Source organism: Thalassophryne amazonica, chromosome 9, assembly GCF_902500255.1.
Source record: "Thalassophryne amazonica chromosome 9, fThaAma1.1, whole genome shotgun sequence".
NCBI lineage: Eukaryota > Metazoa > Chordata > Actinopteri > Batrachoidiformes > Batrachoididae > Thalassophryne > Thalassophryne amazonica.
In genome coordinates, this window is record NC_047111.1 from 64,546,823 (window position 1) to 64,569,629 (window position 22,807).

General features: G+C 41.1%; 1 protein-coding gene and 1 long non-coding RNA gene across 2 annotated transcripts in view; one reads left to right on the top strand and one right to left on the bottom strand.

Moving 5' to 3' along the window:
• The window catches only part of rxfp2a (relaxin family peptide receptor 2a), a 220,187-nt gene that overhangs the window by 80,497 nt on the left and 116,883 nt on the right, over window positions 1-22,807 (top strand). The window contains exons 3-4 of the mRNA XM_034178226.1: window positions 5,742-5,825; window positions 7,677-7,782. Coding sequence (XP_034034117.1) covers window positions 5,742-5,825; window positions 7,677-7,782 — 190 coding nt within the window. The remainder of the gene's footprint in view (window positions 1-5,741; window positions 5,826-7,676; window positions 7,783-22,807) is intronic.
• LOC117517275 lies at window positions 19,139-20,972 on the bottom strand. Its single transcript, XR_004562692.1, has 3 exons — window positions 20,961-20,972; window positions 20,336-20,347; window positions 19,139-19,232 (listed from the first exon to the last, which is right to left on the bottom strand). It is a non-coding gene; the product is annotated as an uncharacterized LOC117517275 (long non-coding RNA).

Consider the following 22,807-nt stretch of genomic DNA (forward strand, 5'->3'; position numbering starts at 1 on the left):
GGCACGCGCTTGGGCTACAGCGCTCTGGGAGCAAAGTTCACGGCTCCTTCTGACATATGATGGGTTTGTGAGGGAGCTCAGAACAGTGTTCGATCACCCTAATAGAGGAGAGACCGCTTCAGCCGTGCTGCTGTCAATGAGACAGGGGCGCCGGAGCGCAGCTGCCTATGCAGTCGACTTCCGCATCGCGGCTGCGAGGTCCGGCTGGAATAGCACTGCCCTCCGCGCCGCCTTCGTAAACGGACTGTCATTGGTCCTCAAGGAGCACCTGGTGGCTAAGGACGAACCGCGGGATTTGGATGGGCTTATCGATCTTGTCATACGATTAGACAATCGGTTAAATGAGCGCCGTCGGGAACGAGACGAAGGGCGTGGCCAGGCACGCGTCGTCCCTCTCCCTTCCGGTTCCGACCGCGTTCCGCCCTCCCCACGCTCCACGGCCCCTGCGCTCCGTGCGATCACAGCTCCCCCTGCTGACGAAGCTATGGACACGAGTAGGGCAACATTTAGGGCACCGGTCACACAAAGGAGGCTGGCCCGCGGAGCGTGTTTTGTTTGTGGCTCGATTGAGCATCAGGTACGAGACTGCCCCGAACGGTTAAACACCAACGCCCGCCCCTAGACACTGGGCTAGGGGGGGGCCGAGACGTTCACGTGGGACACACCCACATCGCCACACGACTCCCAGTTACAATCCTTTATGAGGATTTAACCCTGAAGGCCCCAGCACTGGTGGACACGGGCTCAGAAGGGAATTTGCTTGATAGCAAATGGGCCAGGGAGATAGGGTTCCCTCTGGTGGCGCTTACCTCGCCTGTGCAGGTACGGGCACTAGATGGCTCCCTACTCCCTCCAATCACCCACAAGACACCACCAGTAACTCTGGTGGTGTCGGGGAATCACCGGGAGGAGATCGAGTTTTTTGTAACTCCGGCCACCTCCCGTGTGATTTTAGGTTTTCCCTGGATGTTGAAGCACAATCCCCGGATCGATTGGCCGTCCGGGGTAGTGGTCCAGTGGAGCGAGACCTGCCATCGGGTATGTTTAGGTTCCTCGGTTCCTCCCGGTTCCCAGGCCAGGGAGGAGGTCAGAGCCCCGCCCAATCTAGGGACGGTGCCGGTGCAGTACCATGACCTTGCGGAGGTGTTCAGCAAGGATCTGGCACTCACCCTTCCCCCGCACCGCCCGTATGATTGTGCCATTGATTTGGTTCCAGGTGTTGAGTTCCCGTCCAGCAGGCTGTACAACCTCTCACGACCTGAACGCGAATCAATGGAGACCTACATCCGGGACTCTTTGGCTGCCGGGTTGATCCGGAATTCCACCTCCCCGATGGGTGCGGGTTTCTTTTTTGTGGGGAAAAAGGATGGCGGATTACGTCCATGCATTGATTACAGGGGGCTGAACGAAATCACGGTTCGTAACCGATACCCCTTACCCTTGTTGGATTCGGTGTTCACGCCCCTGCATGGAGCCAAGATATTCACCAAGCTTGATCTTAGGAATGCGTATCACCTGGTTCGGATCCGGAAGGGAGACGAGTGGAAGACGGCATTTAACACCCCGTTAGGTCATTTTGAGTACCTGGTCATGCCGTTCGGTCTTACAAATGCTCCCGCGACGTTCCAAGCATTGGTTAATGATGTCTTGCGGGACTTCCTGCACCGATTCGTCTTCGTATATTTAGACGACATACTCATCTTTTCTCCGGATCCTGAGACCCATGTCCGACATGTACGTCAGGTCCTGCAGCGGTTATTGGAGAACCGGCTGTTTGTTAAGGGCGAGAAGTGTGAGTTTCACCGCACTTCTTTGTCCTTCCTGGGGTTCATCATCTCCCCCAACTCCGTCGCTCCTGATCCGGCCAAGGTTGCAGCGGTGAGAGACTGGCCCCAACCCACAAGCCGTAGGAAGCTGCAACAGTTCCTCGGCTTTGCGAATTTCTACAGGAGGTTCATTAAGGGCTACAGCCAGGTTGCTAGCCCCCTGACAGCCCTGACCTCACCAAAAGTCCCCTTCACCTGGTCGGATCGTTGCGATGCCGCGTTCAAGGAGTTGAAACGGCGCTTCTCGTCTGCACCCGTTCTGGTGCAGCCCGATCCTAGTCGCCAGTTAGTGGTTGAAGTGGATGCCTCGGACTCAGGGATAGGAGCTGTGCTGTCCCAGAGTGGGAAGACCGATAAGGTCCTTCATCCGTGTGCCTATTTTTCCCGCAGGTTGACCCCGGCTGAACGGAACTATGACGTTGGCAACCGAGAACTCCTTGCGGTGAAAGAGGCTCTTGAAGAGTGGAGACACCTGTTGGAGGGAACGTCCGTGCCATTCACGGTTTTCACTGACCACCGGAACCTGGAATATATCAGGACCGCCAAGCGGCTGAATCCCAGGCAAGCCCGCTGGTCACTGTTCTTCGGCCGTTTTGACTTCCGCATCACCTACCGGCCCGGGACCAAGAACCAGAAGTCGGATGCCTTGTCCCGGGTACACGAAGACGAGGTCAAAGCGGAGTTGTCGGATCCACCGGAACCCATCATCCCGGAGTCCACTATCGCGGCCACCCTCACCTGGGACGTAGAGAGAACCGTCCGGGAGGCCCTGGCACGAAGCCCGGACCCCGGGACTGGACCAAAGAACAGACTTTACGTCCCACCAGAGGCTAGGGCTGCAGTCCTGGACTTCTGTCACGGCTCTAAGCTCTCCTGTCACCCAGGGGTGCGAAGAACCGTGGCGGTTGTCCGGCAGCGCTTCTGGTGGGCGTCCCTGGAGGCCGACGTCCGGGACTATATCCAGGCCTGTACCACCTGTGCCAGGGGCAAGGCCGACCATCGCAAGGCTCCGGGACTGCTACAGCCGCTGCCCGTGCCTCATCGCCCCTGGTCCCACATCGGCCTGGATTTTGTCACGGGCCTCCCGCCGTCCCAGGGAGACACCGTGATCCTCACGATAGTGGACCGATTCTCCAAGGCGGCCCACTTCGTGGTCCTCCCGAAGCTCCCTACGGCCCAGGAGACGGCGGACCTCCTGGTCCACCACGTCGTCCGCCTGCATGGGATACCATCAGACATCGTCTCCGATCGCGGTCCCCAGTTCTCCTCGCATGTCTGGAGGAGCTTTTGCCGGGAACTGGGGGCCACGGTCAGTCTCTCGTCCGGGTATCACCCCCAGACCAACGGGCAAGCAGAGCGGGCCAATCAAGAAATGGAGCAAACACTGCGTTGTGTGACAGCCGCGCACCCGGCGGCCTGGAGTACTCATCTGGCCTGGATCGAGTACGCCCACAACAGTCAAGTGTCATCAGCCACCGGCCTCTCCCCCTTTGAGGTGTGTTTGGGGTATCAGCCCCCGTTGTTCCCGGTGGTTGAGGGGGAGGTCGGTGTGCCCTCGGTCCAGGCCCACCTGCGGAAGTGCCGTCGGGTGTGGCGCGCCGCCCGTTCTGCTTTGTTGAAGGCCCGGATGAGGGCGAAGACCCATGCAGACCGGCGGCGGACCCCGGCCCCTACGTATCGCCCCGGGCAGGAAGTGTAGTTGTCCACAAAGGACATCCCACTACAAGTGGCCTCCCCTAAACTACAGGACAGGTACATAGGACCGTTTAAAATCCTCAAGGTCATCAATCCCGCCGCAGTGAGGCTTCAGCTTCCAGCCTCACTGCGGATCCATCCTGTGTTTCATGTGTCGAAGCTCAAGCCCCATCACACCTCGCCCCTCTGTAGACCCGGTCCGGCACCACCTCCTGCCCGGATCATCGATGGCGAGCCGGCTTGGACAGTGCGCCGGTTGTTGGACATCCGTCGGATGGGCCGGGGCTTTCAATATCTGGTGGACTGGGAGGGGTATGGTCCCGAAGAACGCTCCTGGGTGAAGAAGAGCTTCATCCTGGACCCGGCCCTCCTGGCCGACTTCTACCGTCGCCACCCGGACAAGCCCGGTCGGGCGCCAGGAGGCGCCCGTTGAGGGGGGGGTCCTGTTGTGTGGGCCGCTGAAGAGGAGGTACTGCTGGCCCACCACCACCAGAGGGCGCCGCCACCCCACAGGAGCAGCCTCGGTAACAGCTGTCACCCATCACCTGAGACAGCTGACGACAATTATCACTGGGGTATATCAGCAGGACGGCATCTCCACCTCATCGCCGAGATATCGTTCTACCTGGAAGGTAATACTCTCAGCCTTTTGTGATTTTTGTGAGTGATTGCAGACTTTTTTCTCCAACGAGAGGTGGAGGTAGCTTCCCTGCCGTACAGGTTGCTGGGTGCAAACGCGCCCACGTTAATTGTGTTCTTGTTCCTCGCCAGCAGTACCAGGTCCGACACGCGGAGGCAGTGGCCACCTGGGAGTTCGGAACTTGGCGGCTCCAGTATTCCCGGGGTCCTGTGGCGGAGGAAACCGTGTGGTTCCGGTTCTACTTTGGAGAGGCGTCTCCTATCTTCGAGCCTGCCCACACGACACCTTTGTGAATTGAACTTTGTCCATTGTTGTAATTTGTTGTGTTTGTTGTGCACGTTCGCAACAGTAAAGTGTTGTTATTTGACCTATTCCATTGTCCGTTCATTTGCGCCCCCTGTTGTGGGTCCGTGTTCCTACACTTTCCCAACAAGAGTGTATTTAACTGTATTTGGACTGGGACCAAATGTTGTCCTGGCAGCGTGTATTTTCCTCTGCAAAATGTACTGTGTAGATTAATGGGAAGCATGGTGGATTAGTGGTTAGCACTGTTGCCTCACAGTGAGGAGGTCATGGATCAATTCCCATCTGTGGCCTTTCTGTGTGGAGTTTGCATGTTCTTCCTGTGTTTGTATGGGTTCCTACTGGGTGCTCCGGCTCCTGCCTGCATCCATGTAGGTTAAGTGGATTGGAGACTTTAAATTGTCCGTAGGTTTGTGTATTGGTGTGAATGTGTTTGTCTATATGTGGCCCTGTGACAGACAGACTGGCATCCTGTCCAGGGTGTACCCCGCCTCACGCTCTATGACTGCTGGGATAGGCTCCAGCCCCCCGCAGCCCGATCTTGGATAAGAGGTTGAAGATGAGTGTGTGAGTGTGTGTGTGTGTGTGTGTGTGTGAACTAGATTAACCAAAATCCATTTAAAACATGAAGGGAAAGTGAGCGCGGAAATTTATATGCCATATAATACTGCAAATACAAACCATTTCCTAACCAAAATCCTTCATACATCAAAACAACTTTCAGACTTTTTACATTTTAAAGGTTGATGAAAATACATAATTACAAAATACAAAAATAATGCATACAGTGTCTTGAGAATATTTCCACCATATTTTGCCTACATATTTCAACCTGCCTTTTGACATACTATCATGTTCAGTTTAACATAGTTAGCATACAGTGATTTATGCATGTATTAACTATAGATATAACTATATACATGGATACCAATGTGAGATAATTCAATATTTGCCCAAACTAGAAGCTTCTGTGTTTCTTTGTCTAATCACTTCATATGTGGAATTCCATGTTATCTTGTTTATGGTTACAGTATATAGCCACAGTTAGCTTAAGCAAACGTAGGTGCAAACTTTGTAGCTCCAGTTTCTAAACCTAAAATTTACAATTTGTTTTCCAAGTGATTCTCCTTAAATCAAATTAATATCAATTTGGAAATGTGTCCAGAAGATTACTCACCTCATTCTATATTCTGCACAACATTTTCTAATAGAGAATAATTTTCATGATTTCATTTGGTAAGGATGGATGGATAATTCTGCCTTCTTTTGCCTTACAGGGGACAACATCGGCTGGGCAGATTTATTTGGTCGATTGCTTCAGAATAACAATCCCGTGGACCTTTACTTCCTGGATGAGTGCTGTAAGTGTGCATGAAAACTAGAATTTGGGGTGCATCAACATTGCGTCAGCATTTATGAAGGCATGTCCTTAGAAAATAAGAGGTGAAGGTGAAAAAACATGGATTCAACTTTTAATGGGTTCATCAATTTGTCATCACAGGAGAAGCACGTCTAATTACACATATTACCAATCACTGTTCAGTAATAATGTGAAGAATTTTATAAACATGACTGATATAAGGAAAATAAGACAACTTTAATCATCTGAGTAACTGGAAATCCTTTGATGGACTTTATTGACAAAATGACAAAAAAATGCATACTGTGAAACTGTGTTATTGAGGAGGAAACATGTCCACAGACCTGTATTCTCAATCAACAATTATTTATATAGCTCTTTACAGCAGCCAGACGGTGTCCAAAGTGCTTTATAGTAAAATCAAAGACCAAAAATTCACAAAATAAAACAAATCTACAATAGAGTTAAAACAGCCAATAAAAACAAAACATGTCAGAGCACCACTAAGTATTAAAAGCCAGTTTGAATAAATACGTTTTGAGTTTTGATTTTAAAAAGTCCTGAGTCAGAAATAGTGTGTAAATCAGGAGGTAACTTGTTCCAAAATCTGGGGCCAGCTACCGCAAAAGCACGATCAGCCCAGAATTTGTATTTTGACCTCAGAACATCTAAGTAAAGTAAGTAAGTCACAAGGCCATTAGCTTCCACAATAAACATTATAATCTTAAAATCAATTCTAAAACTAACTGGACACCAGTGGGGTTAGTAAAGTACAGGCCATAATATGTTCACATCTGGAAGTGTTTGTTGAAAGATGAACAGGAGGATTTTGCAAAAGTTGGAGGTGTGCAAGAGAAGACCAATTAATACCAGTATAAAGTGTATTACAGTAATCAAGTCTGATGCTGATGAAAGCATGAATGGCCGTCTCAAGATCACATCTACTGAGAAAAGGCTTTACTTTGCCAAAAGATATAAGTGGAAAAATAAACTTGTTTTGACAACAGAGTTTATCTGTTGAGCGAACCTCAAGCAGCTGTCAAATGTCAATCCCACAATTTTGACAACTGGTTTTAAGTAATTAGCCAAAACAGCAAAGTTTGACGGCACAGCATTCGGCATGCCAGAACGTCCAAACACAATGGTCTCTGTTTTACCATCATTCAGGTAAAGGTAATTTTTGGGTGCAGTCACTGCTTTACATCACAAATACAGTTAAATAATGATGACAAAGCATCGCTTCCATTAGTCTTCATAGGCATAGATTTGCAGATCATCTGCATAACAATGAAAGGACAGGTTATTCTGAGCTATAATTGACCCCAATGGCAACATGTAAAATGAAAATAGTATAGGGCCAAGAATAGAACCCTGTGGCATTCCACCACAAAGAGGATCCATTGATGAGAAGAGTTCATCAATCATAGTGGAAAAACTCCTCTCAGCTAAATACAATTTAAACCACTTAAGTACAGTACCATGAATGCCAACAAGATGCTCTAACCAGGAAACAAGTACTTTGTGATCCACAGTGTCAAAAGCTGCTGTGAGATCCAACAGAACCAGCACAGCAGGTTTCTCTGCATCCACCGACAAAGTGATGTTGTTATGTACTTTTAAAAGTGCCGACTCAGTGCTGTGTCGTGATCTAAATCCAGATTGGAATTTTTCAAGGATGGTCTTCAAAAAATAACTGTAACTGTATAAAGGCAACCTTTTCTGAAACCTTAGAGAGAAATGGCATACAAAAAAAAAAAAAAAAACAAAAAAAAACCTGTGTAATAAACCTCTTTGTAAGCCTGTAAAAACTTTGAATGCTCTTGTAAAAGTTGTCATTTATCTCTGTGTATAGTTTTGCAGGAATATCCAGAGACATGTGACTGCATAAAAACAGAGGTGGAGTGCGTGGATGTCAACCTGCAAGTGGTTCCTCAACTTTCTCCCAATGTTACCTGGCTGTAAGTGTCCAATTGTTTTTGACTGTCTGTCTGTCAGCACAGTCTTGAAAGAGCTTGAGATTCAAAACATCAGTTATGAGTTTTGACAATTTTCAGCATGGCTCTTTTTTGAAAACTTAAATAATCAGTATATAAATAAATGCTATTAATTTTATTTTATGTTTGTTGTTAAGAAAAGGATGGCAAGTGCTTTAACTGAAAAATCTTCCAGTTACAATAACTGAGGATTTACACATACATTTTTCACTGTCCAGAGTAATTGCTGAGTAAGTCGCTCTGTGGTTGCCAATATATAGACCTGGGTTTGATTTCCATTCAGTCTACCTGTCTGTGTCCTTTAACAAGACGCGCCCTCTGCATTGTCTCAGTCCACCCAGCTATAAATGGATATAATAAATGGCCTTGGCTGTGATGGACTGCCATGCCGTCGAGAGAGAGTCGTACTCTACCTGATGCTACAGAATCCAGGCCTATATAGGACTTACTTCTTATGGTCTGATGCTGGCTCATGTGGTGACAGAGTTGTTATTGCATGGAAATGGGAAGTGGAAGAAAGGGAGTAGTGGAATCAGTGTGTACAGTGTGTCAATGGAAGGAAAGGGAAGGCCTGTGATTTTAGATGATTTGTCTATTATACGCTGTAGTTTTTTGCATGAATAGGAGTCCAGATTTCCATACCAGATGATTATGGATGAGATGAGAATGCTTTGAATGATGGCGGTGTTAAACTGAAGCAGAATGTTGTGCCTGACTCTGAATTTTTTGAGTTGTCTGAGAAAAAATAATCTTTTATTAGCTTTTTTGTAGATTTGGTCCGAATGCAGTTTCCATTTGAGTGTGTTACTGATGTGTGTACCTAGGAATTTGAATGACTTAGTGATAGAGATGGACTGAGTAGAAATGAAAATGAGGATTTTATGAGAGGGTGAGCGTGAGAAGTTGACTATGAGTTCCTGGGTTTTTGATGTGTTAAGCTGTCAGTTATTGTTTTGGCACCAACTGACTGCTTGGGTGACCTATTCACGGTAGTGATGTTTGTTATTGTTTGTGATGAGTCCAGTTATTGTAGTGTCATCTGCATATTTAAGAATGGAAACTGAACTGTGGGTGGATGTGAGGGCGTTTGTGTAGATGGAGAAAAACCCAGGGGAAAGAACACAACCCTGAGGGGCACCTGTGCTGAGGGTCAGTGGTTGGGACAGGAGGCTACCCATCCTGACTCTCTGTGTCCTTTGTGACAGGAAGTTAAGGATCCAGTGGGAGAGAGCAGTGCCAATGTCCATGTCCATGAGTTTATTGAAGAGGTTGACCAGGTTGATTGTGTTGAAAGCAGAGCTGAAGTCAATGAACAGTATCCGGGCGTAGGTGTGGGGGGACTCCAGGTGTTGCATGAAGTAATAAATGGCCAGGTTTATTGCATCTTCAACAGCTATATTAGTCCAGTAAGCAAACTGGTGACTGCGTTAGAAGGGAGGTAAGTTCTTTCAGGCGTGTGAGTATGATGTGTTCAAATGATTTCATTATAATCGAAGTGAGAGCTATTGGTCTGTAGTTGTTAAGGCAGGATATTTTATGGGATTTGGGTACCGGAATGATAATGGAGTCCTTAAAGCATTTGGGAACAATGCACTGACTGAGGGAGCTATTGAAAATGAAAATGAAGATTGGGCTAGCTGGGCTGCACAGTACTTCAGGACAGCTAGGCTGACACCATCAGGCCCTGCCGCTTTCCTCTTTTTATTGTTGCTAAAAGAGGCTCTGACCTCCTCCTCCTCAATAAGGGACTGAGGTGATGGTGGGGGGAATGGGGGAGAAATGGAGGGGATAGGCTGCTGTTCGAACCTACCATAAACATTATTTAAGAAATCTGGTAATCTACTGTCAGTGTCTGGTGGGGGGGGCTTGTTTTATAATTAGTCATGCTTTTTCATTTTTTCCAGATTGATTTAGTGTCATTTGATTGTATTTGCTGTTCTAATTTTTGTGCATATACGGATGTAGCTTTTCTTATGGCAGATCTGAGTTCGTATTTGGCTTTGTTGTATTTTTCTTTATTTCCCTCTAAATAAGCAGTGTTCTTTTTCTTATGGAGTAATTGAATTTCTTTTGTGAACCATGGCTTGTTATTGCTGTATACTTTAACTGTTTTGGTGGGGATGTACATCTCCACACAAAAGTTGACGTATGACGTCACTGTCTCCATCAACTCGTCCAGATTGGCCTCGGCTGCACTGAATACGTCCCAGTCAGTGCACTCAAAGCAGCCTCTCAAGGTATCGATGCAGACGCTGGACCAGTATGGGACAGACTTGGACCTTCCGCTGTAGGATTTAAGTTTCTGCCGGTATTTTGGAATGAGCAGGAGCGTGGTGTGGTCCAACCTCCCCAACGGAGCCCTCAGGAAGGACCTGTAAGCTCCGCTAATCGGGATGTAGCAGTGGTCCAGGATGTTAGCGCCTCTACTCGGGCAGGTGACTTGTTGGATGTAGTTAGAGAGGTCTGCTGACAGGCTGGCGTGGTTGAAGTCACCAAGTGCCACAACGATCGTGTCAGGATAGGAATTTTCCACAATTTTCCATTTATTCCAGACATGTCAGAAACCACAAGAACAAAACATTATAAATGCACCCACATCTACATATCTTTAACACCAAAGAGACTTAAATATATCCATACTTATACATATATACACATACATACATACCTACATATTTACATATACACATACTCATAAATTTTAAATGTTTCCTTTTTTGTGAATATTTACAAATAAAATAAATAAAGGTAATCAATAGTAAATTAAATAAATATTTTCCAAATTTTTATACCCTGTCTATATACCCTTACTCTGCACATATAACATACCTACACACGTATATGAATCCAAGTACACCCATATCAACATGTCTGAAAAGAGGTAGGAAGAAGTATAGCTTATTTAATCCTACCCCTTCTCCAGTGTTCATTACCTTCGATAATTACCTATAAGTCATGCAAGGTTATGTTACAGACAACAGGGGTTTTTTTGTTTGTTTGTTTTTGTTTTTATTGGTTTTTTTGTGTACCATTATATTTATAGTGCTAAATACATTGTTCGTGTTCACCTCGTATCTACATCCCTGTACTTGTTGAACATAATCAGTCTGAGCTTTTTCTTGAACAGACTCATGCTTGGAGACTGTTTCAGCTCATCACTAAGTTTCCAAACCTTCACACCACTAACTGAAATACACATTCTCTTCATAGTTAGTTAGTAAATGATATAATAATTGATCAACATATTAATTTATTCTGCCTTAAAGAAACCTGGTTACAGCAGGATGAATATGTTAGTTTAAATGAGTCAACACCCCCGAGTCACACTAACTGTCAGAATGCTCGTAGCACGGGCCGGGGCGGAGGATTAGCAGCAATCTTCCATTCCAGCTTATTAATTAATCAAAAACCCAGACAGAGCTTTAATTCATTTGAAAGCTTGACTCTTAGTCTTGTCCATCCAAATTGGAAGTCCCAAAAACCAGTTTTATTTGTTATTATCTATCGTCCACCTGGTCGTTACTGTGAGTTTCTCTGTGAATTTTCAGACCTTTTGTCTGACTTAGTGCTTAGCTCAGATAAGATAATTATAGTGGGCGATTTTAACATCCACATAGATGCTGAGAATGACAGCCTCAACACTGCATTTAATCTATTATTAGACTCAAATGGCTTTGCTCAAAATGTAAATGAGTCCACCCACCACTTTAATCAATCAATCAATCAATCAATTTTTTTTTTATATAGCGCCAAATCACAACAAACAGTTGCCCCAAGGCGCTTTATATTGTAAGGCAAGGCCATACAATAATGATGTAAAACCCCAACGGTCAAAACGACCCCCTGTGAGCAAGCACTTGGCTACAGTGGGAAGGAAAAACTCCCTTTTAACAGGAAGAAACCTCCAGCAGAACCAGGCTCAGGGAGGGGCAGTCTTCTGCTGGGACTGGTTGGGGCTGAGGGAGAGAACCAGGAAAAAGACATGCTGTGGAGGGGAGCAGAGATCGATCACTAATGATTAAATGCAGAGTGGTGCATACAGAGCAAAAAGAGAAAGAAACAGTGCATCATGGGAACCCCCCAGCAGTCTACGTCTATAGCAGCATAACTAAGGGATGGTTCAGGGTCACCTGATCCAGCCCTAACTATAAGCTTTAGCAAAAAGGAAAGTTTTAAGCCTAATCTTAAAAGTAGAGAGGGTGTCTGTCTCCCTGATCTGAATTGGGAGCTGGTTCCACAGGAGAGGAGCCATAATAATATCTTCGATCTTGTTCTGACTTATGGTATGGAAATTGAAGACTTAACAGTATTCCCTGAAAACTCCCTTCTGTCTGATCATTTCTTAATAACATTTACATTTACTCTGATGGACTACTCAGCAGTGGGGAATAAGTTTCATTACACTAGAAGTCTTTCAGAAAGCGCTGTAACTAGGTTTAAGGATATGATTCCTTCTTTATGTTCTCTAATGCCATATACCAACACAGTGCAGAGTAGCTACCTAAACTCTGTAAGTGAGATAGAGTATCTCTTCAATAGTTTTACATCCTCATTGAAGACAACTTTGGATGCTGTAGCTCCTCTGAAAAAGAGAGCTTTAAATCAGAAGTGCCTGACTCTGTGGTATAACTCACAAACTCGCAGCTTAAAGCAGATAACCCGTAAGTTGGAGAGGAAATGGCATCTCACTAATTTAGAAGATCTTCACTTAGCCTGGAAAAAGAGTCTGTTGCTCTATAAAAAAGCCCTCCGTAAAGCTAGGACATCTTACTACTCATCACTAATTGAAGAAAATAAGAACAACCCCAGGTTTCTTTTCAGCACTGTTGCCAGGCTGACAAAGAGTCAGAGCTCTATTGAGCCGAGTATTCCTTTAACTTTAACTAGTAATGACTTCATGACTTTCTTTGCTAATAAAATTTTAACTATTAGAGAAAAAATTACTCATAACCATCCCAAAGACGTATCGTTATCTTTGGCTGCTTTCAGTGATGCCGGTATTTGGTTAGACTCTTTCTCTCAGATTGTTCTGTCTGAGTTATTTTCATTAGTTACTTCATCCAAACTATCAACATGTCTATTAGACCCCATTCCTACCAGGCTGCTCAAGGAAGCCCTACCATTATTTAATGCTTCGATCTTAAATATGATCAATCTATCTTTATTAGTTGGCTATGTACCACAGGCTTTTAAGGTGGCAGTAATTAAACCATTTCTTAAAAAGCCATCACTTGACCCAGCTATCTTAGCTAATTATAGGCCAATCTCCAACCTTCCTTTTCTCTCAAAAATTCTTGAAAGGGTAGTTGTAAAACAGCTAACTGATCATCTGCAGAGGAATGGTCTATTTGAAGAGTTTCAGTCAGGGTTTAGAATTCATCATAGTACAGAAACAGCATTAGTGAAGGTTACAAATGATCTTCTTATGGCCTCGGACAGTGGACTCATCTCTGTGCTTGTTCTGTTAGACCTCAGTGCTGCTTTTGATATTGCTGACCATAAAATTTTATTACAGAGATTAGAGCATGCCATAGGTATTAAAGGCACTGCATTGCGGTGGTTTGAATCATATTTATCTTATAGATTACAATTTGTTCATGTAAATGGGGAATCTTCTTCACAGACTAAGGTTAATTATGGAGTTCCACAAGGTTCTGTGCTAGGACCAATTTTATTCACTTTATACATGCTTCCCTTAGGCAGTATTATTAGACGGCATTGCTTAAATTTTCATGTTACGCAGATGATACCCAGCTTTATCTATCCATGAAGCCAGAGGACACACACCAATTAGCTAAACTGCAGGATTGTCTTACAGACATAAAGACATGGATGACCTCTAATTTTCTGCTTTTAAACTCAGATAAAACTGAAGTTATTGTACTTGGCCCCACAAATCTTAGAAACATGGTGTCTAACCAGATTCTTACTCTGGATGGCATTACCCTGACCTCTAGTAATACTGTGAGAAATCTTGGAGTCATTTTTGATCAGGATATGTCATTCAAAGCCCATATTAAACAAATATGTAGGACTGCTTTTTTTTGCATTTACGCAATATCTCTAAAATTAGAAAGGTCTTGTCTCAGAGTGATGCTGAAAAACTAATTCATGCATTTATTTCCTCTAGGCTGGACTATTGTAATTCATTATTATCAGGTTGTCCTAAAAGTTCCCTGAAAAGCCTTCAGTTAATTCAAAATGTTGCAGCTAGAGTACTAACGGGAACTAGGAGAGAGCATATCTCACCCATATTGGCCTCTCTTCATTGGCTTCCTGTTAATTCTAGAATAGAATTTAAAATTCTTCTTCTTACTTATAAGGTTTTGAATAATCAGGTCCCATCTTATCTTAGGGACCTCATAGTACCATATCACCCCAATAGAGCGCTTTGCTCTCAGACTGCAGGCTTACTTGTAGTTCCTAGGGTTTGTAAGAGTAGAATGGCAGGCAGAGCCTTCAGCTTTCAGGCTCCTCTCCTGTGGAACCAGCTCCCAATTCAGATCAGGGAGACAGACACCCTCTCTACTTTTAAGATTAGGCTTAAAACTTTCCTTTTTGCTAAAGCTTATAGTTAGGGCTGGATCAGGTGACCCTGAACCATCCCTTAGTTATGCTGCTATAGACTTAGACTGCTGGGGGGTTCCCATGATGCACTGTTTCTTTCTCTTTTTGCTCTGTATGCACCACTCTGCATTTAATCATTAGTGACTGATCTCTGCTCCCCTCCACAGCATGTCTTTTTCCTGGTTCTCTCCCTCAGCCCCAACCAGTCCCAGCAGAAGACTGCCCCTCGCTGAGCCTGGTTCTGCTGGAGGTTTCTTCCTGTTAAAAGGGAGTTTTTCCTTCCCACTGTCGCCAAGTGCTTGCTCACAGGGGGTCGTTTTGACCATTGGGGTTTTTACGTAATTATTGTATGGCCTTGCCTTACAATATAAAGCGCCTTGGGGCAACTGTTTGTTGTGATTTGGCGCTATATAAATAAAATTAATTGAATTGAAATTAATTGAATTGAAATAGTTGTTCGAACAATTCTGTTTTTGAAGTTAAGGTTTCCCCTGTAATTATAACCCCCCTCTCTATCAGTAAAATGTAAAAATTTCTGTAAGTTATGGTAGTTGTTTGTATCTTGCTTTATACATTAACAGAGCTGTCTGCAATTCGACCAGATCTGGAAGTTTTAGGAGGGAGGAGTTTATGAATAAAGTGTTAGTATGGTCATAGAAACCTGCCTTATGAACCATTCTGATGGCTCTTTTCTGGAGCATGCATAATGGTCGACGTGAGGATTTGTAAGTGTTGCCCAAAACTTCCACGCAGTAATTCAGATATGGCAAAACAAGTGAACATTATAAAATATGTAGAGCTTTGTAATTCAATAAATATTTTGCTTTGTTGAGGACTGAAATATTTCTAGATATTTTAGCTTGAACATGTTTTATGTGAGGTTTCCAGCAGATCTTATGGTCGATCATCACACCCAGAAACTTTATTTCTGTAACTCTCTCCACATTGGCACCAAATCACCATTCCCTTTATGATTTCCAAACTGTATAAACTTTGTTTTATCTACATTTAATGATAGTTTATTTGTATCAAACCACTTTTTTAATTTTGTCAATTCCGAGATGATATCCTCCACGAGCTGCTGTAAATTCTCACCTGTACAGAAAATATTTGTATCATCAGCAAACAAAATAATTTGCAGTAATTTTGAAAGATTACACATGTCATTTATGTAAAGAATAAAAAGTTTAAGTCCTAACACTGACCCCTGGGGACACCACCAACAATCTCCAACCATGATGACTGAAAGTCACCCATATTCACAAATTGTTGCCTGTTGCTTAAATAGCTTCTTATCCTGTGTAGAACCACCCCCTAATACCATAACGTTCCAACTTCTTGATTAATATATTGTGAGTTATTGTATCAAATGCCTTTCTAAAATTGATGAACACCCCTGCTGCATATTTCTTTTTATCTATGAAGCTGGTGATATCTTCTATTAATTCAAGGACTGCCAATGATGTAGATCTTTGTGATTTAAATCCATACTGACTTTCAGAGTGCAATTTGTGTTTATTAATAAATTTATCCAATCTCCTAATAAACAATTTTTTCTAATATTTTAGAAAATTGTGTGAGTAAAGAAACAGGTCTGTAATTTGTGAAATGCTGTCTGTTTCCAGTTTTATATACAATATATATACGGAGTGGCTATACGCCCAACCGTTGGTTCAATAAAGTAAATACGCGAGCATATACGTCCAACCACAGTGGACCAATGAGTGCACTTGTAAGTTCACTTCTGGTTTCAATGCGGGGGGAAAAGGGCGGATATTTTCTTGCCAGCTGCGGGAGGGTTCACAGCCCACAGAGGGGCTGTGATCTAAAGCGGTTCTGTTTGGCTCATCACTCCCAAGGAACTGTGTCAAACTAACACCATATTACAGGCAACATGCAGCATTTTTTCATCAAAACTGTTTTGTCATCGTTAACAGGCTTCCGTTCAAAATACTTATGAAATTTGTCTGCTTTCATCCATTGTAGTGTTTTTTTTTCGCAGTAATGAAAGACGGTGCCATCAAATGTGTCAAACATACGCCGCTTTTCATGCCACAATAGGGCCTTAAAAAAGTGGTGTAAAAAACGTAGTTTAGATGCACAAAATGTGTCAAATACACAGTCACGGTTGGGTGGATAACATAAGACATTATATTTATCTTGCCAATGGTTGGGCGTGTAATGTTCAATGTATGACATATCTGCCCAACAGTTGGGTGAATAGCCTTTGCCTTTTATATAATGGGATGACTTCTGCAGATTTCATTTTATTTGGAAGTTTATCCATCTGAAATGACAAATTACAGATGTAGGTCAGTGGTTGAATAATTGCTTAGATAACCTTTTTAACTGTCGTCATATCGATCTCATCACAGACAGTTTGTCAGGGCTTGTGATGGATTGACACAGGAAACAGGTGGAGACCAATGCAGACTCACAGACATGGCTGGCTGTGATTATAAAAGGCTTTATCTTGTGACCAGGCAGTAGATTCAGTGCACAGGTAGTCATATAACGAGGCACAGGTATCAGACGGGGTACAGGCTGGAACGTGGTCAATAATACGAGCTGAGGTCATACCAACGGCGTCGAGGAGTATCACAGGAAAAAACAGAGGCAGAGTGAAAATACAAGCTGAGTTCAGGATTAAGGCAAGGCAGAGGTCAGAGCAAACAAGCAAGGTAAAAAACAAACAAGGACATGAACTAAAGGCAAGAGAGTGAACAAAGTCAACAATCGGGCAGTAAGCTGTGGAACTGTGAGGGTTTTAATGAGGAACAAACTAATCAGGTTGATATGAAGCAGGTGTGTGGAAGGTTCTGGAAAGAAGTGTGGTTTAGTGAACAAAGAAGAGGGAAGAAAGGCAAGAGAGTGTGGGAGGGCAAACAAAGCGGTGCAAGAGAAGTGAGTGACAGAAAAACTACCTGTAAGAAACATGACGTGCTCAAATAATTAATGTGAGCAAAACAAAAGGGCAAACCTAAGAGCTAACGGGACATGTCAAAAAGGGGATAACAAGAAAACTAATGATTATAACTAAAACTAGAATGGAACTGTTATTGACTGATACAGAAAAGTGAATACAATAAAAATGGCAAAACAAACTATTGGTTAAACAGAGAATAAGTGATGAACAGAACACAAAACCGGTGACTACTTAATAATGCAATAAACGACAAATAGGACATAATCTGATGAGCAACACTGAAGATTAAAAATAACAAAAACCTGCGACTAAGCATAATACAACAAATGTGATAAACAGAACTAAACTAAGAGTAACTTAGTGAACAAATACAAACTACACAATAAATAATAAGCAAAGAATGAACCAGTGATGAAAGTGTAACACAAGGAAAAGCAACAAATAACTGAATGACTGTAAACTAAATGATGAGGTGCTGAATGAAACCAGTGACTAAATAATAAACAAAGCAAAACAATAAACAGAACCAAACTGAGACTAACAAGATAAAGTATGAACTAATGAAAAGTAAAACCAGAAAATTACAAAGGAAATAGGCCAAGGGCTAAGACCTAAACCCCGAGCCGGGGCCAAGCATGACACAGTTGACATCTTATATTGACAGTCTCTATAATTTCTCTCTCCTCCACTGTTGTGAGGAACATTGACTTTAGATTTCTATTTATTAAAGTCTCACTCCACTCATCAGCTGTTCCAGGATCAGGGATTTTTTTTCTCCCAGCATTCCATCAACATTTACAAAATACTTATCATCAGCCTCCTCATCATTGACCTCCTCATCATGGGTTTGGACATTAAACCTCAGAGTTATGCAAGAGCAGTGGCTCCAGGAGGGGAGCCCTCTGAGTTGGACAACCAATCTGTGGAGGAACAGGCGATCTGTTTTCTGAGTGCTAAAGGAATTTCGATAAACTCTGGAGACATTGAAAACTGTCACCTTTTACCCTGGAGAGGTCAAACGCAATCAAAAGTCACAGTGTTGAGGTCTGTAAATAGAAAACAGAAGATTGCGGTTCTCAAGCAAGCAAAAAAACTTAAGGGAACTAATGTGTACATAAATGAACACTTGACCAAAAAGAATTCAGATCTTGCAAGACAAGCTCGACTCCTAAAAAAGCAAAATAAGATACAGGCCACATGAACATTAAATTGCAAAATTTATATTAAACTAAACGGGACACCAGAAGAGACTAAAACCCTGTGCATTAAAGATGAATATGATTTGAGCATGTTTAACTGAAGAAAGGTGTAAACAATGAAACAATATGGTGAAAATCACAAATAAGATCAATGACTAACCTTATGGATGGCTTTTCATCATTTGATGATGGAACTTTTGCGCAGGAGTCTAGCTTAAAAATCTTTGAAGATACTGAACACAGTTTTCATAACTTTGAAAATAATATTGACCCAGATTGTTTTTTTCGTGAAAATATTATTCAAAATTGTAAACATTTCACTGAAGAGAAACTGAAGGAATACTCTTTAATAAATGGGACTTTTTCTATTATACATTTTAATAGCAGAAGTCTCATTACAAATTTCTCTAAAATTCAGGACTGTTTAAGAACATCAAATAAGCAATTTTCAGTTATAGCTATCACTGAGACTTGGTTGAGAGAGAAGCTAGAGGATGACGTTCAGCTTGAGGGATATGATTTTTTTGCAATAAACAGGAAGAATAAATGAGGTGGTGGTGTGGCACTTTATGTAAATTCTAATCACCAATGTGAAATTATACATAGTATATAATTTTCCTTGGAAAATATCATGGAATGTGTTACAGTTGAAATTAAATGTAAAAAATCAAAAAATATAATTATAAGCTGCATTTATAGAGCTCCAGGATCAGATATCAATACTTTTGTGGATAGACTGACCAACATGTACAACACAATTAATAATAACAAGCTTTTGTTTGTCTGTGGAGACTTTAATAATGATTTTTTTTTTTTTTTTTTAACCTTTATGGTCAATTACAAATAACTGAATTTATAAACTCTATGTTTTGTATGGGTCTATAACCTGTGATCACACATCCAACCAGGATAACTAGGAACACATCAACACTCATTGACAACATATTAACAAATGCCATTGTAGGGAATATAACATGTGGAATACTTATTTCTGAGTTTTTGTAGCCTTTCAATCATCAGTGGACAGCGTGAACCAAACAAAAACTGTACATTTTATTAGGAAAATAACTAATGTTAATATTGAGAACCTCAGAAGGGATTTATTGCGCCAAAATTGGTGTGAAATTTATTGTGATAATGTTGATGAATCATATGAATCATTTATTTCTATTGTATCTAATCTGTATGATAAACGTTGTCCATGGGTGCCTAAAACTGGAGATACACAAAGGACTGATAAACCTTGGGTAACAAAAGGACTCCTGAATGCATGTAAAAAGAAAAATTTATTGTATAAGCAGTTTTTAAAATTTAGAACTATTGAAGCCGATAGGAAATGTAAGACATATAAAAATAAATTAACAAAAATTATGCGATTGTGTAAGAAGCAGTATTACTGTGATTTGTTGGAGAAAAATAAAGCTAACATTAGGGGAACCTGGAAGCTCTTGGGTGAAATCATTAAAAACAAAAAAGTTGTTAAAGATTATCCATCTTACTTTTATACAGACTCTGATCAAACTGTAAAAGGAAATAAAATTATTGCTGATTATTTTAATTATTATTTTGTTAATGTTGGTAAAAATTTATCAAATTCAATTGTAACTACGGCAAAGTGTTCTATGGACAACTGTAAATTAATTAATAAACTTCAGGATTCAGTGTATATTAGAGAAACGGATGAAAAATAAATTTTTAACATAGTTCATAAAATTAAAGGGAAAAAAATCACTGACATTGTTAGCTTTTATATGGTTTTGATTAAGAACATTATTGATTGTATTATCAAACCCTTAACATATATTTGTAACCTGTCACTTATGACTGGAAAATTTCTCTCCAGAATGAAAATCGCTAAGGTGATACCATTGTTTTAATCTGGCGATAAACATGTTTTTTCAAATTATAGGCCAATCTATTTGTTACCACAGTTTTCTAAAATCCTGGAAAAAATATTTGTAAAGAGGTTGAACGATTTTATAGAAAAACATCATATACTTAACGAACAGCAGTATGGTTTCAGAAAAAATTGAACAACTTCTTTGGCTTTAATAGATTTTGTGGAACAAGTTACAAATGCAATAGAGAAGAAGCAATACACTGTTGGGGTTTTTTTTATTTACAGAAAGCATTTGATACGATTGATCATACCATATTACTGGAAAAATGACAGATGTATGGTATTAGAGGACTGGCCTTTAACTGGATAGCTAGTTATTAACATAATAGATATCAGTGTGTTCACCTTGGTGGGATAAAATCTGAATTTTTGAGGATTACATGTGGAGTGCCCCAGGGGTCAGTTCTTGGGCCATTATTGTTTTTGCTGTATATTAATGATATAGGTTCTGTTTCTAAATTTTTGAGTTGTATTTTGTTTGCTGATGATACAACTGTGATTGGTAGTGGAGATAATTTGAGACAACTCTTGGACTTGGTGGAGAGGGAACTACAAAAAATGAAATACTGGTTTGACTCTAATAAATTATCACTTCATTTTGGTAAAACTAAGTGCATTATATTTGGAAATAAGCCTAGAAATTTAAGCAGTAAGTTATTGTTAAATGGTATTGAAATTGAAATTGTATCTCAAACTAAATTTCTTGGAGTTTTTGTTGATGACAAGCTTAGTTGGAAAACTCATATAAAACATATTGAGTCCAAAATATCAAAAGTTATTGCTATCTTGTACAAAGTACAATACTTTCTCCCCCAACATCTGTTGGTTTCATTGTATCACTCATTACTTGTCCCTTATATGACTTACTGCATTGAAGTTTGGGGAAATACATATAAAACAAATACTAATCCAATATTTCTGTTACAAAAAAAAGCTATAAGAGTAATAAGTAAAAAACCATATCGTGAACCAACAAATTCACTGTTTGTTCGTCTTCAGTTTTTTAAATTTTATGACTTGGTTGATTATTTTACAATACAAATAATGTATAAAGTTAAAAATGGACTCAACATGTCCAGGAGCTGTTTAAAATGAAAGAGTCCAGTTATAATTTGCGTGGATCTTTGGTGTTTGATAGAAGAAAGATTCGAACTACTGCTAAAAGTCATTGCATTTCTGTAAAGGGTGTGGAATGACTGTTTAGATTGTATTAAAGTATCTAGTACATTGGCTTGTTTTAAAAGACTGTATAAAAATAATTAACTTGTTATTTGCGTAATTAAGTAAATTGACTGTGTGGCTATTTTTTTGTTTGTTTGTCCATTGTATTACTTTGTATGTTTCACTGCTTTACATTGCTGACTGGTAATTGTTTTTTGTGTTTATTTTTTGTTTGTACACAGAAATTGATGTACGGGGTGGGCGTTGATAAGCTTTTTGCTTCTGCCCACACCCTTTCAGCCGCACTAAATTGGTAAATTGTTTGTTTTGTTCTATATGTTTTAATTTTTGTTTTCTCTTGACTTGTTTTGTAAATGAGAGATTTTGTCTGTGCGTGCGTGCTGAATAAAAATCATTCATTCATTCACTCATTCATTTACTTATTAAATTCATTTACCACATCATTCATATCATCAATGTTTTTCTCATTATTAACAAAATATTGTGGCTAATTATACTGTCTAGAACTTTTTTAATAATATTATTCAAAACCTTCCAAATACCTTTAATGTTATTCTTATTCCTATCTAATAATTTGCTATAATATTCTTGTTTGCATATCCGTATGATAGTTATCAGTTTATTTTTATATTTCTTGTACTTATTCTCAGCTTCTACAGTCCTATAATTAATGAATTCTCTGTAGACTGTGTTCTTCTTTTTACAGGCATTTTGCAATCCCTTTGTGATCCATGGTGTGTCAGAATATTTATTTTTATTGCTGTATTTTTTTATTGGACACTTTCTATCATATAATGATTTAAAAATATACAAAAAAGCTTCATATGCTTTATCAATGCTACCTTCCCTTAATACCGACTCCAAGTTCTGTACCAACAGTTCTTCTTTAAATGCATTAATTGCTTCCTCCGTCATCACTCATTTAAACCTTTGTCCAATATCCTGTTCATTTTTCTTGTAGCAGTTGTCATATACTACAAAAACTGGTAAATGATCACTGATATCATTAATTAATAATCCACTTATTGTATTGTTATCTATTACATTTGTAACTATATTATCTATTAATGTGACACTTTGAGCTGTAATTCTGCTAGTTCTGGTAATTTTAGGTTAGAGGCTCAGACTGTACACTGTATCAATAAATTCTTTAGTTGACTTATGATTATTTGGGTTCAGTGGATCAATATTAAAATCTCCACAGATGAAGATCTT